Raw genomic sequence first — 17,590 nt, forward strand, 5'->3', positions numbered from 1 at the left:
ATAGCATCAAATCTCCGCTTCTTACTCCTGTTGTGGGGGGAAAGAAGAATACCTCGTTGTAGGTCCTCAGGTGATCATCCCCTGGGCCAATGTATCTGCTGCTATGGTCAGAGAAGCATGCGTAGCTATGCATCCACAGTGAGACCTTTTCTATTCCAGGGCTGATGGCATGCTGTGACTTGACGTACGTTCTGACAGCTCCTGGCAGAGTGACCCGTGAGGGAGATGTTTCCTGGAGCTGGGCACCAATGTCCTGAGGCCAGCTGAGCAGGCAGGCGGTTGGGGTGCTGGATTTTGACTGGGTCCTATCCTGCTCTGCCGTAGACGTGTGCGTGCGATGTCAGGTGAGTCTTGAAGGTGTATTATTGAAGATAGTCATTTAGAGAGAGAGACGGACCTGGCAACGTGGTGTACTCTCAGGTTAACTGCTGTGGAGGGTATTGACTTGGAGACTTTCTGCGCTTGTAATTCAGTGCATCACACCCATTGATTTTTATTAGCAGCAGCCCTGTGGCTAGATATCTATGTGTCTCTGAAATCACCAGTGGGAAACCTTAGAGTAGGGAGCTGCGGTAAATGGGTGACTGGGGATTTCAGGGGAGGGTATGATACCTTAAGCGTCTGACTTTGCTTTCATTTTAATCCTTCTGACCAGAACTGAGCACCCCAGGCGAGACCCAGCCCCTCTGAGTGGTAACCCACTAGGGCAGAAGAGGGGAAGAGGTGTGGGATCTTTCAAAAAGCTGAAAAAGGCATTAGGCACAAAGCTCTCACTTCCTTCCAAAGGGGCACGTGCTTCTAAGCATGTGATGCTTTAGAAAAGCACATTGTAAAAATCTGGGGAGCAAGGAATTGGTGCCCCTTTGGGGAGGATAACAGCTAGATCTCTGAATCCCTGGTATTTTGGGTCTGTCATTGCAGCAGAGTGTCAGGGACTGCAGGCAGCTCTGCACACAGCTTTCTGTGCAATGTACAAATGGGTGGTGTTACGGCTGGAGTCCTTTCCACACCCTCCAAAGCCCTGCCATGCCTTTGGACCGGTATCGGCACGATCCGGATAATGGGAACGAGAGGGGGAGGCTGAGCTTTAAATGATGCTGGTGCTTTGGGTATGTGCAACCTGTGTTCTGTCTGTTTTAATGCAATGCTATCTTTAAAAGCTCTGGGTCAGACTAGCTCTATGCCATCCCTCAGCGCAGCTGAGGAGGACTGGGGTTGGGGATTTTTTTTTTTTACTGTTCAAAGGAGAAATGAAGTCATCAAGGAAAAGCTGAACTCGCTACCCCACAATCCCTTCCTGCCCTCTAGTATGGCCCTTCCCCTCCCAGGTAAAAGCAAACAAAGACAACAAAGCCCCCGGTGCCCAAGTGGCAGTTTTGCTTGCCCTGATGGTCCACAAGGTCCTAATCTCTTCCCTGTCCCTTTTCCCCACTGTGCCCTCGGCCAGCAGCAGATGCTGGCGAGTTCTCCATGGGCAGCAGCCAGCCTGTGGCAGTAATGAGAGCAAGTCAGGCAGTGCCATCCTATACAAACCTCTGTCTGCTCTGCGTGTGTGCATCTGCGAGAGCGCGCGCTCGCTCTCTCCCTTCTCCCCCTTCCCTTTCTTTCATAACCCCCCTCCTTCCACCAGCTCTTGTTCTTTTCACAAGATGCAGGGCTAAGGAGCCAGGAAAAGTGGCACAGTGCTGCTGCTCTTCCAGAGATAACTGTGGCCGGGCTGGGTCCTTCACCTCCCTGATGCACTGGGAGTCTGCAGACACTATTCCTCAGGGTCCCAACCAGCCATGTCCATCAAGCACCAAAAGCCACGTAGCCACCACCCTGCTGCCAGCTGCAAGACAGGTAAGAACTAGGAGAGCCTTGGTGGGTGATGAAAAGCTCTGTGGTCCTCTGCTTGGTTACGAGGCCCCGGGGCAGGGATTTTTACTTGCTCCTGCCCCAGTTTTCTGTGGGAAAGGATGGCTCCGCAGGCAAAGCGGGAGGGGAAGGGTGCTGCTCAGATGTCACCTCTATTAATATCACGGCAGCACTTCTCCCGGTGCATTAATCTTCTCGTGGTGTCTGAGGAATGGTCAAAGGGACACAGACATTGCTTCTAATTAACAGGCGGGGAAAGAGAACAGCGTATTTCTGATGTTAACCCCAGCCCAGCCCTGCCTGGGCTGATAACAGGAGCAGGACTGGTTCTGGGGTGATCTCCGTTTCAATGGGATTAGCGGTGGGCCTTTGATGCTGGGAGAAAACGTCAGCCTGTGCTGGTGCCTGCAGCTCTGAGATCTTCACTGTCTTTTCATTCCCCCTCCTTCGCTATTGTTGTTATTTTAAAATGGTGGATTGTATTTCCTTTGAATATTTGGGTATCTGTGACATTGTGACTAACACCCAGGCTGAACGCTGGGGCTGAGCTAGTTAAAAATAAGACTAACTGGAGTGAAAGGAGAATGTATTGGAGGCGAGAGAACTGCATTGAGCAGAGGCTGTAGCGAAAACTTGCAGATGGCAGGAGCGTGAGCACTCTTTGGGGGATGAACTGGGAGCTAACCTGAGGGGGCTCGTTTTCCTGCAGCCCTGACTGCGGGGCTGCTGTAATTCATGGGGATCTCTGCAGCGGCAAGGGCCATCTCTTTGGTGTTTGATGGGTGGGGGGAATAAGCTGGTAATTTGGCACAGAAATACAAGGGACCCGTCGTGCGGACCCGTCGTGCTAGCATCTTCTCTCTGTGGCTGTCACTGCACCCGATCCCAGAGGAATGCAGTTGCATTCCTCCATCTGGGGAGCGTACACATTGCATAAAGGGCTGTGCTTTTGCTGTCCCGTTGTGCTGCCTTTCTCTGAGACTTTTTCCTGCGGCCCCAGGCTCCTTCAAAGCTCCTTCTTGTCCTGCAGTCCTTCCACGAGGCTCTGGAGACGTTGCCCAGTCTGTAGGGCTTGGCTGGTGCAGGCGTTGGCAGAGCTCGGTGTGCACCTCTACCCAGACTGGTGGGGCACTGGCGATGATTGCAGGCTGGTCTCCCAAGGAGAGATTGGTGCTGGATGCAGCAGATGTTTTTATGAAAGAACCACCGTCTGCTGGAGAAAGAGGATGAGCCCATCTAACTCACTTCATTTATGTTTTAATTAAGGCTAGAGCAGCAGCCTCCAGAGATGAAAGAGAAATCCCAGCTCACCCATGTGGTTAACTCTGTATTTCATCGTACAAATATCTATTCAACTGCTCACATGTTTAAAGTTAAGCACGTGCTCAGGTGTTTTGCTGTACTGGGAATGACCTCCTAGTGCCATGTTGTGTATCTGTATAGCGGTTAATAGCCCCAGTAAATCCTTGCTGTGGGACCCAGATGCCCTGTAAGCCCAAGTCTTTGAAATAGCAGCGATAAGAGCAAAGGAGCATAGAACTTGTCCGTCACAAATGGATTTGTGACTGCAACCCCGAGATCTCGGGGCTGATTTCTAACATTCAATAAACGACTAGTTTGCAGTGCTTAGCTCGCAAAATGCAGGTGGCTTGCAAGCACCTTGAATGATCTCTCGGCAGAAAATTAACCCCATCTGTCAGCAAGCCTCACCCCCTGGCCCATGTTGAGCATCACATCTCAGTCAAAATGTACAAGGGATGGAGCATCTGCGGTAGGGGATCTTTGTGGAGCTCTGTCTGTTGGGGTGGATCTGTCTCGGCTTCCCAGCCGTACACACCAACTGCGTTACAGACGCTGCCATGTTGACAGCAGCAGCGATGCTGAAAGCTGGGAGGACTCCAAGGCTGCACAGAGCAGCTCTGTGTCAACTCCAATCCTTTCTGCCTCCCTGCTCCGCACTAACAGCATCCTCTCCAACGCACACACGGAGCACCGACGCGCTTCTTTACATGTAACTGCTCCTGGGCACAGGAACATGTTTCCTCGGAGAACAATTATGAAATTGTAATGAAGTGCTTTAAAGGGGAAATTCTTCCCTTTGATTCCTGTCTCGTGCGCTGCCCCTCTCAGCCTGGAGCCTTCCACGCTGCTGAGATGTTGGTTTTGCATCCTACCTGCTCGGAGGAATTGCGGAGGGGGTCGGGAGCACGCAGGCTGGGGCCAGGAGCCATCTCACAGCGGAGGCTGTTCTGTTCTGCATCTGTTCTGCTGCAGCAATCGCAACACCGGAGAACTGCAAACATGTCCAGGAGACACTCTTATCATTGACACAGAGAGAATTTAAAGAGCTGCCATGGTCTCAAACTAAGCCCAAGACAGAACCGTGGATCACACTTTATGTAGTTCATTTTTATTTTTAAACGCAGTCTTTTGTTTTCAAGGGGAGTTCAACTTGGTGGGTGTCTCCTGTCTCCTGCCCTGCCTCGTTAGCACATGAGAGGTGGCTTCTTTTATCAACCCCCCATCCACTATATCAGCTGCTTGGTTTCCTCGCCTAGCCCTGAAGCTCAAGCTCTCCTTGTTTCACCTTTCAGGATTTCCTGCTTGCCTGGGCTGATGTGGAAAATTATTTGAGGTTTATGGTGAATAGAAAAATTAACCCCTTAAAACCATTCTGAGCTACGTCTGTGGATGTTTCCTGACGCTACTGGAGCTCCTTTTTTAGAAGGGGAAGCCGTTCCCTTGGCTGTCTTCACAAGTAAGACAAGTCTGTCATTTGTTTTGCAGTTTAGGAAGCTATCCATGTCAGTCATAATTCCCTCCTGCCAAGACAGTCACCTCGTGCTGGACCAAGTGTGTTTTTCCCTGGACCCTCCAACAAGCAGGCAGGCAGCCTGGCACAGTGAGCAGAACATTGCATGTCAGATGTCAGTTACTAACAGTTTTCTTCCAGCTTTAATTGCAAACAGTGGTGGAGAACAGCAAGCTCTGGAGATAAATTAATTACTAATTTGAATTACCTTGGGGTTGGGCGTATATAGGTACCAGTCTGGATTCCGGATAAATTTTGAATGACCATGTGTCGGAGGAGATCAAATGACGTTTCGTATCATGGGAGATTTGCTAGGATTGCCATTCCAGATCAAGGGTGGTTGTTCCTTCCAGTCCTCCAGCAAAAAATCAAGGCCCGCTTGGGTCACAGCAGAAGTGATCCATGGCTGAAGGCTTGCGGTTGAGCCAAAGGCAGGCTTTGCCGCATGCAGGTCACCTGAATTCCCAAAGCAGTAACTACTGTGGGAGGCAGCTGGCCCCGTGTAATTGGCATTTTGCAGTCACAGAGCCTACATCACCGAGCATCTTCCAGAGAGATCACAGAGGCAACAGCATCTCGTGAAAACGTACCAAAGAATGACTTCAGCTGTGGGGATGTAGCTGCCAAATGTCGCAGCAGTCTGAAGAAACACTGTCTTGGTGCTAGGGAAAAAACCTCTTGGACTAGCAAGTCATGAACAAGCTCCTTGCAGCACGGTATTAGAAAAGAGAGATGCTGGCACAGAACCAGGAGAAGTCACAAAGTAAGAATGAACGCAACCCCAAAGAAGTTCAAAGCCCTTGTGGCACGGATCACTGTAAATATGACAAGGCCACGAAGTCAGAAATGAGAAGTGGAAGTGACAGCAGCAGGCTTGGCGTGACGGCTCGTTAAGCATAAAATAATGGAATCCCAGAGCGGCAGCAGCAGGCCCCCGAGGAAACAGAGCAAGAGTGAGAAGATAGGGAGAAGTTTGCTTAAATGTCAAGGTGAAGGAGTTTATTTAAGGCAAACCCACTGGAGATGTCAGCCAAGCAAATGCGCTAGTCAGTGTGGGCATCCTCTGATCTTCCAGCGCCAAACTGAGAAGGGTGGTCAGCTGCCAGCCCCGGGAGGAGCATCCTTGTATCTGGAGAGGCAAAAGCCACACAACTACCAGCCAGAGCTGCCTTCCTGGTCTGGATGGATACGTGAGGGCAGCCGTACTGGAAGGAACAGAAGTCTTCAGGCCACACAATTTTATCTAGCAGCTGGGTGGCAGAAACTGGGACCAAGTGAAATTGGTGGAGGGGTTTTGGTCCAGAAATTTTTGGGTAAAAAGCACTTGAATGATGATCAATGGACAAAACACACGAAATAGGCAGGGAGGTATTTAAAATGGGGAGGGTGAAAAGGACCCTGGAGATGGTGGAGAGAAGATAAACATCCTGGGAACAGGCTGGCAAATTCCCTTCCACCCTGACCAGTGACAGCCAACACTCCCAACGCTGCACGTGTTCACCGCTTGTGTGTTTGCTGTTAGCAGGTCATGAGGGAATTGCTTTAAAGTATTTCTTGGAGAGATTTTAAATTTTGGATGGGATTCAAGCCTAATATCAAAACGAGTTATTTTATTAAAAGCTTTTAAACAGAAGCTACAGTCAGAAGCAGGAGGGCCATTTGAAAAGGAATTTGCTATAAACCTCTTCTCCTACTGCACAGAAGCTTTCTAAAATATTACCCTGTAAAAATATAATTCTCTTTATCTGCAATTTAATTACATTTCCCATAGTGCCTGTGTCAACCCAGTTCACTTATTTTTGTTCTCTGTTAACTCACACCTGGCCCAGGAAACTAGAAGAAAAAAACTGTCAACCTTCAGAGTCATTTGTGGGTTGCTCCAGGGTCTCACTGAGGTTGTGAAAAGCGTGTACTGACGTACTGGAGAAATGGGGACTGGGGTCTCTGTCCATACTCGTGATGGCTCTGAAATGGCAATATATAAAACTGGCATAAAAGTAGGAGGAGGAGCAGGAGCGCTTATGTGGTCCTCTGATCTACCCCATCCAGAGTTAGTGGAACAGCGTTTTTGATCTGTTTGAGACTGAAGCAAAGTCCAGGTATCTGAATAATGGACCAGAATTATCTAGAGTTTTGTTGATTGAACATTTTGTTGACCTCGCCCACCCCACAATGTCTGTGTGTGTAAATGAGATCTGAGGGACGTCCTGGAAGTATTACGAAAACGTTGTCACTCCTGACATCCTGCGGTTGCCCAGAGAGAACCTGGAAGTGTGGACATTAAAACCAAAATGACATGTTAGAAGTTAAACTCTTGGTGATGAGGCATTAAACTTGGCTCGGGTTTGGGGCAAGGGCTGAAGCTGACTGTTATTTAACTTGAACAAACCGGCCTGTCATACCAGAGGCATAAGATGAACCTCAACCTTTGTCCTTAGCTGAGAGGAGATTGTATCAGCCGCGGCATTTTTTTCAGTGCTTGTCTTCTGATAACTGGAGACATGATTAATCTGAGTCAGGATGACCTGGGCTTTGCGATGGGAGGATGGGAACAAGGCAAATATTTCCTTGCCAAGTTGAGCTGTGAAGGAGGGGATCCAAGATGATGGAGAGCTGGGATCACTGCTGCAGTGTTACTAAGCCCTGTGTTTTCGTAGTAAGTTTTGCAGGACTCTGTCTTTCCCCAGGGATGTTGCCTGGTGATAATGTGTTGTCTCAAGACTTGTTTCCTGCTAGTAGCACCAGGATGTCAGGCCCAGCAGTGTTTTAGCAGAGAAGAGGCAGGTGACTACAAGTTTCCAGGAAAAAGGCAATAACTTGTTTAACTGCAGAGGAGGTTTTTTTTATTATTATTTTTATTTTTTTTTTTTTTTAGTCAATCAACTTTGTCAGGATCAAAAAGGCAATGGAGATCCCATGGCTTGAGCCCTGGGTGAGTCAGTGACCCACATCGGTGCCTGTGCAGCCTGCGTGACACCCAGGTGTTGTTACTGATGGCTGAGCTAAGCCCAGAGCTGGGGGGGCGTGGGTTAGGTGGTTGTTAGAGGCGCTGGGTGCGCTGGAGACCCGATATACATCCTCTGGAGGATGGAGGTGTGGGTGCAGGAGAGAAAAGGGAATCGGAGCCTGTACCGTGAGGCGAGCGCGCCGAGGGAGGCTGCAGGGAGCCTGCTGCGGGGCAGGGAGCGAGCAGGACTGTGCACCTCAGGTGAGAGAAGGGGAGATGGATGAAAGGGGTCAGTCACATCACTGACTTGCCAGGTGGATTTTTTCTTCTGTCATCCCTTGCCTTGCAATAAGGTGCTCCCTTGCCTGTTAATGATTTTATTTGGCCCTGCTGACACCTGGGCTCTTTAATTAAACTCTCCCATCCCTTCTGTTTGTGGCAACTCCTGATGATCTGTGATCTGAGGGCAGCAACCTTCCCTAAACCTCAGAGGAGTCGATTAAAACGGTGCAGGCGGATGCTTTATTCCGACATACCCAGGGTGACAACAGCGAGCGCTTTTGCAGGCATTCCCCCCCACCCCCAGATGCTCCCTGCCAGCGTTTGGCATCCGCTGCCCGTGCGGAGCAGTTCCCCCATCTCCAGCGGGGAAAAAGCTGGGGGTTTGCTGCCAGGTGGGCGAGGAGGGGATGCAGCGAAACGTGCTGATCAGGTGGGCTCCTCGGCAGTGCTGCCGATGAGCGGTGGGAGCCGGCTGCGCAGCCGAGCCCCAGCCTGCCGGCTTGAGGCTGCTGTAGGGTTTTGCTGGATGCGAGAGCGATCTGCTCTGAGCTGCGCTGCTGCTGCTCCTCGGAGAGAGGTGGGGAGGGCTGTCGAAGTGGGACTTTCACCCCGTGCAGGGGGTTGTCTCTGAAGAAGACCGCTCTGCTCTCTCCCCAGAGCCTCTCTGACCGCGCTGTCAGCACAGACCCACCGGCGGAGAGGACAGGTCAAAGGCAGTGAGTATCTTTTTCTCTGTGTCTGTCTGTCTGCAGTGCCTCTGTGTTCAGTTTTTTCTGGCTTTCTCTGCATGTGAATGGATGGTCTTAATCTCTTGAAGCCCCTGAGATCTCCTGGTTTGTTTTGTTTGTTTGTTTTGTTTTTTTTTTTAACCTTTGTGCTGCTAATTTTTTCTATTGGGATGGCTTCTTTATCTTTGCTCAGGTGATCTCCTGGGGTGGTTTGATAACCTGAATGTCATAATCACAGCCCTCCCTTTCTGTCTCCCAAGGAGAAACCCCCAAAACACATCCATGATGAGACTGGCAATTCTCCTTGACCACTGGGGTTCTTTCGTAGGAGGGGGAGGTAGGATGAATGATGGAGCAGGAGGCAAAAAGCCTCACCATGGATCCCTACCAGGATGCCTTTACCAAACGCCACAGATTATATTCCTAAAGTCATAATCGACTGGCTTTATTTGCAATCAGAGGAAATATCCATGAGTATGTCAGCCTAGCAGTGGGATTGCCTTCAGGGGCAATACAGGTCTCGGTGTCCGTGAAGTCAGACAGACTTTGGGATCACAGGGAAGTTCGGTGCTGCTCAGCTGTGCAGGTTGTTGTTGCGGGGGCGGGGGGGGAGGGCAGAAAGCTGTTTCATAACAGTACCCCAAAAAGCAAGCTGCTAGAGGAGGCTGTGGGGGAGAGGGCACCTGGCTCCGCTTCCAGCCGTCACTTCGGAGCGGCAGTGGGACGGAGGAGTAGGGGCTGCTGGACTATAGGAAATCATGTGCTGTGGCCCCACATGTGGGTGAAGCTGTTAATGAGGAAATTTAAAGGGGCTTAAGGAATTACAAGGATTGATTTCAGTTAAAGCGTATGGAAGCAGCCGGTCAGGGTAGGGATTAAGGAAATGCACTCACTGGCATGTAGCACAATCCCAGTTTCATTAATTCAGTTGGGAAGAGGCTTTGTGCGATTTTAATGTAATCAGGTTTTAAAAGGGATGTTGCGATGGGCAGCCCAAGCTCTGGGATCTCCCCAGGCCCCAGCAGAGCAGAGTCCTGGCTCCTTTGCACAGTCTCTGCTCTCATCAGTTCCTTTGTCTCTTCCTCAGTTGTTCCCTCTGAGCAAGAGGACATGGAGGTTATCTGGAGCTTGGCCGTATCCTGGCAAATAGGATTGCCCTTTGCTCGCTATACAGTCCTGCTCTTTGTCCCATCGGTCTCCTGGCTGGTGGACCTCGCCTTCACTCTCTGATGTGAGATTTGTTCAACCAGCTGCCTGTGTGCCAAGGCTCACGGGGACCCTGCCATCCCCTCCCTCCTTCCCCCCGCTTTGCAGACTGTGCAACTCCTTGGTGGCTCCCCGCAGGTTCCCACCACCCCGAAGAGGAGATGCTTTCTTTGAGTTATTTTTGTGTGAGTGCTTGAGCCTGTGATGGTGAAAGGACCAGCATCTGCAGACGCGTGAAGTCCTCCTGTTATTTTATTTGCAGTGCCAGCTTTTCCATGATGCCTGGCCAGTAACATCAGCCATGACCTGGAGGGACAGGGACAAGAGGTAGTTTGGTCGTCTTAGCGAGGTCAGTCCGGAGCTCTGCCTGTCGAGGAGAGGCCTTCAGAAGTGTTGAATGATGAGTGCGATAATGCCAACTCCTGCTGCTCTGTGGTGAGCTGTAACGCCAAACTCAAATCACTTTAGACCTGAAGCTGGACTTAACCCGTGGTCCTGGTCTTAGAAGGAAATGCTGTCTCTCCTCTGTGATCATCCCTCAGCTCTGAACGTCTTCCATTGAAAAAATCATCCTTCCACGCTAGGAGGCGAGGATCAAATGGGTTGAGAACAACTGGCCCTCCTTTTTTTGCAGAGGATTCTGTGATATATTTTTAAGTGCCAGGACATGAAACAGTAAATCCCTCCTTCCCGCACTCCTGCCTCCTGCAAACAGCCCCGACTGCTGTCCAAGCCAGCCAGTTAAAGGGTTAACTATAACTGGATGCCTGAATGGCTGCCTTACTGATCCCACGGAGGTAACTGAAAAGACATGATGCATCCCTCACCCCTGCCCATCCTGTTGCTGTCTACCTCATCCAGCGAGCCTTTCAGCTCACTGCAGTGTCCCCTTTTCCCTCCTGCCCTTCCCTTGCCTCTCCACCTCCTGCAGACCTGGTTCCTTTCCCTCTCTTTCTCCTGTGTCCTGTCTTAGAAGTCCTCACCTGGAGATCAGTGTTCCATGAGAGCTCCTTGCTCATGGCGCAGCATCTCTGTCCCCCATACGCTCTGATTCCCTGCTGCAGTCCCTTGATCTCAGGCATCAGAGAGAAATCTGAGCAGCATTGCGGTAATGCATGTCACACCTCTTGCTGAGAAATTCGTGAGCTTGCTAGAACAAACAGCACAGGAAAGATAAAGGTTGGGGGCAGGAGGTATCAGGAAAGATACCAGAAAGATCCTATAGCAGACTCGGTGTCCGTTTCAGCACAGCAGGTCCAGCACACTCAGCTAGGAACATGACACTTTGCAAACGGTATTTTTGCATTGATGTTGGAGGTTTATGTAGCATAGCATCCCGAGACCACTGGTCACGGGTCCATATTTTGAGGCTGTGCAACAATTTCTGCGACTGAAGGTCTTCAGGTTTTTGTGCTTGTTAAACGCTGCGAGCTGCCTGTGCTGCACCAGGGAGACACTCATTGCATTTAATTAACATTTAATTTGCTTTAAGATTACATTAAAATGTGCAATAATAGAAACTCTCTGAAGGGCGGGAGGAGAAGGGGGAAACAGGCGTGCTACAGATTGGCTCAGTTGCTGGTGCTGAAAGTGTTCTGCAAGAATTACATATGGAAGGGAAAAATACTGTGCTTCCCTCTGCAGACGGAAAGTATTTGGCATCTGCTTGGCAGCAGGGCTCGGAGAAGGGCTTTTTCCAGCTTGGAAGTGAGTCCAGCAGCTGAGAAGTGGAGATTGGGTCACTAAATCCTCCTGCCATGGTCTGGAGGAGAGAATGGCCTTGTTCAATATCTGGGGAATCTAGCAGAAGAGATGCCCTTGGGCTGGAGAGGCAAATCATAAGCTCTGCCCTTCTAGAGACCGTGTAAAACCGTTAACCGGCACCTATATGTTTTTGAGAGGAGACGATGCTAGTCCCGTATAATGCATGTGTGTGTTGCGTTTCCCTCTCCCTTTGTGTTCCTCCCCATCCCGGGGTTATGTAACGAAGGATGCTGCGGACACGCCGGCTATCCCGAGAAGGGGCCGGCAAGGATGCGAGGGACCGGCGGAGGAGCGAAGGCTCTGGGGCTTGTTTGAAATTTAGAGGAAAAAAGCAATAAAGCCATTTTCTGCCTGGGTAAGCCTGTCAGGAAAGAGGCAGTTTTAGTCTCTTATGTAACCCTGAGTCCAAAGAAGCTGCTTGGGATCCCGGACGGGCGCTCGTGGCTCTGCAGTACAGGCTCCCCTTGCAGGTGCCTTGCTCCCTCTCTTCTTCCTCCAGCCCCCTCCTGCCCTCAAGCCCTGGTATTTGTGCTGTTTCGGGTGCTGCTGGATCGTGGTGGCTGATTTCTGGTATTGCCTCCCTTTGCTCTCCTCCCACACCTGACCAGAGCAGGTCTTTCCAAGAAACCATCCCAAAGCGCAGCCTTTAAAAGCCTTTTTGCCAGTCAGAGCAGCTGAATGACTGGTGTGGGTGAGCCTTCCGCTGCTCTGGTGCTGTGTCCATCCTTAACGTCTGCTTGGCATCTTACTGGAGATGTTTTAGGGTCCGTCCCACAGATGAGGGAACCAAGGACGCAGGTCTGATGAGGCACAGAGCCACTGAGGTCTTTTGGTTTGTTTTTTGGGTTTTTCTTTGCCACTCTGGCTAGACTTATAATCATCATCTTCTTTGGTTTTCCCCTGCTCACACCCCTGCTCCCCCACATCGACCACAGGAACAGAGGGATGAGGACTCGCCTGGGCTGCCTGTCTCACAAATCAGACTCATATAATGATTTCACAGCTATTCTTCCGGACAAGCCCAACCGGGCTTTGAAGTGAGTATAGCTGCAGCATCCCACCCCACTCCCATTTCTGTCCTTCCCCTCCCTACCCACCATCCCCTCTAGTATTATCTCCCTTTTATTGTACTTTGTATAAGCTTTGTCCAGTTCTTTTAGCCACAAGGAAGGAAGAAAACAAAACAGTGCTGATACAGCAGGAACAGCCTCAGAAAATACCTGGATCATTGATACAAGTTCTCCCGTGAGACAGGACGTGCACAGTCCCCGCTGCTGTATGTGGGACATGTCTGCACATATTTGAAGACATAATTTACCCCTCTGTCATCACAAATTGAAATCTGAGCAGTTGACTCGGTATAAGAGGCGACCAGCAATTTCAGGTCGCGGTCCTCCTTAGCTAAGCCTTGTTATTAAACACTACCAAAAAGTCCTATGTTAGTTTGCACAACGCTTAAGGAAGATGCTTCAGACAATCCAGAGTCCTGATTTGAGATGAGTGGGATAGGATTCATCTGATCACAAGTCACTGCTTACATCTAAGCTAAGAGTCTAACCTTGCCCTTGAAGTCAGGAGAGAGAAACAAACACTTCTGCAGGGATGGGTCTCATGTCATTTAACTTTTGGCATTTACAATGTAAATGTCTACATCTGAACTTGTTCCCTGGGCCTCTGCTTAGAGTCAATGAGGAAAAATTGGTCCCTTTTCGGGTGTGATTCATCTGGCCCATTTTACCTGCCTACCTGGGGATGTGAGATGAAGAGAGGAAGTCCTTTGGTATCTCCTCACTGACTCTACAGGGAGCCCAGGGTGACTTGCTCACCTGGAGACCTCTACATTGTAAACCTCCAAAGTTAGGTGAGAAGAATTCCAGCCTTCCTCGGTGTCCTTGTCAAACAGCCCCAGAGGGGATCAGTGGCTGTGGGTTGTCTGTAATTTGCCTCTTCCTTTCTTTACAGAAGACTGTCAACAGAAGAAGCAACAAGATGGGCAGACTCTTTTGATGTCCTTTTGTCCCACAAATGTGAGTAGAGGTCAAGTTCTACCTTTTTTTTTCCTTCGTACCCTTAATACTGGTTGTAGCTAGAGCAAACAAAGTATGCATTGCATAGCACGGGAACGGTCCCTCGCCTAGCTGCTTACTACCCGCTAGGCAACAGTCACAGTCCTTTGTAGGCAGGACTTGTCCTCGGGTTAAAAGGTGAGGGAGGGAGTTTCTGTGAGTTCCCTTCCTGGCTTTGCTCTTGACTGGGTGATCGTAACTGATAAATTCATCAAACCAAGGTCTAGCCTTCTCCAGCTCCTGGGTTTGCGCTGGAGGCAGGACCCCAAGGCTGTAGCCATGCGTACCATCCTTTGGCAAGTGCCCCTCGGTCCAGTCTTTCCGCACAAGCGAAGGACAGGTTCTCAGCTTGCTAAAGCCCCCTGGGATCCGCGACACCGGCTTGTCTCCCTCTCCCTCCAACTGCTCTTCTGAGCTGCTGTGCAGCTACGTCGTGTTGAAGCGCAGCCTTTGCTGGGAGCGCTACGACACAGCACTGCATGTGGTTCAGTAACCTTGGACAACTTGCTCTGTAGCAGAGAAACCGTGCATGGTAGCCCTTAGCAGAATCTAATTTACAGTTACCAATGCAAACCTGAAAATTTCACATCCAGAAACCTTGTGCAAACATATAATCAGCACACCTCGCTCCATTCAATAGATCAATTGTATCAGTTCTGTTCAGAAAATATTATTCTGCTTCACCAACGTTTTCATGCTGAGACATTATAAACAAGACAGCGAAGTTCACAGTATAGGTTCATTAATGTGTTTCTGCTGGAGAATAAAACAAGAGCGAGTCAAGGTTGGGGAGAAGTAAATGTGGGCAGTGAACTATTTTATTGCAATAAGGAACTGTCTGGTTTTCTTCGAGATTCAGGTTTTTTCCACATTTATAATTCTACACTTATATTTTAAAACATAAGTGTAGAATTATATTATTATTTTAAATAAAGTGTAATTTTGCTGGATTTCTACTGAGATGACAACAGTTTTGGCAGGGAATTAAGTGACAACTTTAAACAGGCTGGCTGTCCAAGGCAGAAAAAGCAATATATAATTTTAGCAGCAGTATCTTGTTGAGATCATTGCTCTTGCAGCCAGTAGAAAAAAAAAATATGGTGTAGCCATGTATGGCTAAGAGGGAACATTTTTTTTTGTCAAAATTCAAGACAAGAAGGGAAAAATGCACCAAAGAGACTATAGGATGCCTGGGGGATGGGGAGGGGGGAGGACAGGATATTCACATCAGTGTTACCATTCTGCACTCGAACCCCTGTTCCTCCTTCACCAGTGCAAAAGTTGAAGTTTGCTTTAATAGATACAGACTGCAGCCAGAGCGCTTTGGTTACAGTGAATTTACGCATCTATGTACTGACATTATACAGACTGTTCCCTCTTCAGTTGACTGCTGCGAATGCTAAATCAAACCTTGCTTCAATTATTTCATCCAACAGCCTCTACAAGAGTGTCTGTTTTTATTAATAAATTAGCCTTATAGAGTGATAAATGAATTATCAGTTTTTTTCCTGTCTCTAGAACGGAAAGTAATTCTGATAACTCTCTGGCACCTAATGAAAAATATTCAGTTCCTAATAGCAACAAGGTGATCTTTAAAATTTACATTAATCTTTTTTTTTTATCAGCAGTCATGGTGACATTGCTTGGTGATCAGTGACAAAAAAATTTGTTGTTTAATAAACTACTTTCTAAAGGAATACATTGCAACTGCTCTGCACCAGGAATTGCTAGCCTGGCACTCAAAGGTTATAACGATGCAAATACTAAAAGCTCTGTTGAAACAGAAGTGTTATTTCAGTTACACTGGTTTAAAGGAGAGAAGAGTGTATATCCATAAAAGGAGTTATCTTGTAAAATCATTGTGGTTTCATTTATGTATACTTGTATCCAAAACACAGAAGAATTGCCGAAGATCTGCTATGAAAAGAGAACAAGAGAGAGGTGCGTTTTTGCTGTTGGCAACATGCGCTGATGTTAGGTAAGGGAGTGTTGTGGCTTATCTGACCAAAACTTCAGAGTAAGAAAAGCAGCGCCTGGCCTGCCTGCATCCATCTGCAGTAAAGCTGCCAGCTGATATTCTGTTTCTAGTGCCAAGAAGAGGACAGAACTGTCTCAGTCTAATTTCTCTGTGACTGCCCAGGTGAGCAGTATTAGCCAGGGAAAACTTGAATTCATGCTTGGGGGCATGGGCTAAGCACCAGCTTGGGCACAGGGAGAATTTCCCCTGAGGCTTACAGCCTCAGCAGGTAGACCGCTTCTGCTTGACACATCTGTCGTAAACTCTTCCTTCGTCTATTTTGGAAGGGAGATTGTGATGCTGATTTCAGGGGGCTGAGTGATGCTTTCTGCTGCAGTCAGGTGTTACGGTGGTTTCGGGGGCCTTCCAGCCAACCTGTTCTTTGGGGAAAAAAAAGCCCAGAGTGCACAAGTAGGTCTCAGGAGCTGGATGTAGCAGCTGAAAATGGGGCAGTCTTTGTGGGTAATATTGCAAGGGGTTGGACAGGTGCAAAAAAGAGCTCCAAGGAGAGAGAAAGTGGATCAGAGCTCCCTAAAACACTGAAGTGCCAAGGTGAGCAGGCTGCCCTTGTACACGGTGGAGGCTTGGAGGGCTGCAGTAATCTTTATGAGAAAGGCAAGCAACTTGTACTCTTCCACGTCCTATTTTAATGAGTCTCCAAAGGGTTTCTAAATGGAAGTGACCTGAACAGGTATCATGTAGACTCTGTGGAGAATGTCATTATGCTCATTTTTGTCAAATATCCCTTGAAGCGTGCTGGCCCTGTGAAGCACCCCACTTCCCTCTCCCCTGATTGTTTTAATGAATGAGCTCTGTAGATAATGTTTGATCCTGACATGCTACTTCTGGCAGCATCTTGAATGGAGGATCGAAAAACCCTGGGTTTTGAAGCAGTTGCATGTCTCCAGACATTCCCAGGCTGGGCAATGCCCCTCTGTATACAGTGATCTGATTTGGATTAATTCCCCAGTCATTTAAAGAATAGTTTGCGTTGACATTAGCAAGGGATTGTGAGTAGGAAAGGCAGAAAGCCCCTCTCTGTCACATCCCCACCTTCCTTTTGCACTGGCATTGGGACTTCAGCATCCCTCAGCCTAGCCCTCTTAGAGTAACCAATGCTGAATGGTAGGATGCAGCTCAGCTCCGTTTCACTGACAGCCCCAGATGAATAGGTCAATGCAACGATATCCTGCTTGTTTTTGCTAATGGGTGAAGCAAATCAAGTTGAAACCATAGCGTTAGCCAGTTGATCCCCTTTTTACAGCAGGAGCCTTGCCTGAGCTCACTGCAAGAGACGCAAGCACAGCGTAGCAGTGTTCCCTTGGGTCAGGGCTTCTGAGCACGGCAAGCAACAGGAGAGAGGAGTTTGATCCTACTTTGCAGCAGGGAATTGAGACAGCAAGAGACAGATCGTATGTAGCATGCTTCCTTGGATGCTCAGGGAAGAAAAGCAGTGGTTTTAGCATGCTAGATTTTGGCATCTTTTCCCATTTTGTGCCAGTGTGGATTAGCAATGGCTCCCAAGGAAGTGGAGCTCAGTGTGGTCTGCAGAGTGTGTGTGCATGCATGTGAGTAACAGGGGAGTCATGCCCCCTCTGTACCCATGCCCAGGAGGTACAGGCTGGTCAGCCAGATGGAGATTCCTTTTGACAGGCTGCTGGAGGGAAATACAAGCAATGGCATGTCTCATTCTGCATCCCTTGCGGGGCTGGACACATGACTTGTCATTTGTCCAGAATCCAGCAGGACAGTCTGTCCTCAACCCTTAGTCACTTTTCAACGAAGCATCCGACACAGAAAACCTTTGCGCTGAATTTCCGTTTTTATTTCGAGGGTGATTTTTCCTCCCCCCTTCCACCATGTTTTGTGATCTCTCTGCTCTTCTGCACAAACTTTATTGTCCTCCTCCCC

The 17,590-nt window shown here is 48.9% G+C and overlaps 1 protein-coding gene across 4 annotated transcripts in view; it reads left to right on the forward strand.

The window, feature by feature from the left end:
• Nucleotides 1-274: 274 nt before the first annotated feature.
• Nucleotides 275-17,590, forward strand: part of LOC142085133 (regulator of G-protein signaling 8) — a 28,331-nt gene continuing 11,015 nt past the window's right edge. Inside the window, exons 1-5 of one of the 4 annotated variants that reach the window (XM_075156792.1) lie at nucleotides 275-344; nucleotides 1,631-1,842; nucleotides 8,556-8,614; nucleotides 12,532-12,633; nucleotides 13,559-13,623. In XM_075156792.1, coding sequence (XP_075012893.1) covers nucleotides 338-344; nucleotides 1,631-1,842; nucleotides 8,556-8,614; nucleotides 12,532-12,633; nucleotides 13,559-13,623 — 445 coding nt within the window. In that variant the 5' untranslated portion in view covers nucleotides 275-337. Of the gene's footprint in view, nucleotides 345-1,630; nucleotides 1,843-8,555; nucleotides 8,615-10,094; nucleotides 10,630-12,531; nucleotides 12,634-13,558; nucleotides 13,624-17,590 lie in introns of those variants that run through there. The other 3 variants (XM_075156794.1, XM_075156793.1, XM_075156795.1) reach the window with 3 other exon arrangements.

This window comes from Calonectris borealis, chromosome 8, assembly GCF_964195595.1.
Source record: "Calonectris borealis chromosome 8, bCalBor7.hap1.2, whole genome shotgun sequence".
Classification (NCBI taxonomy): Eukaryota; Metazoa; Chordata; class Aves; order Procellariiformes; family Procellariidae; genus Calonectris; species Calonectris borealis.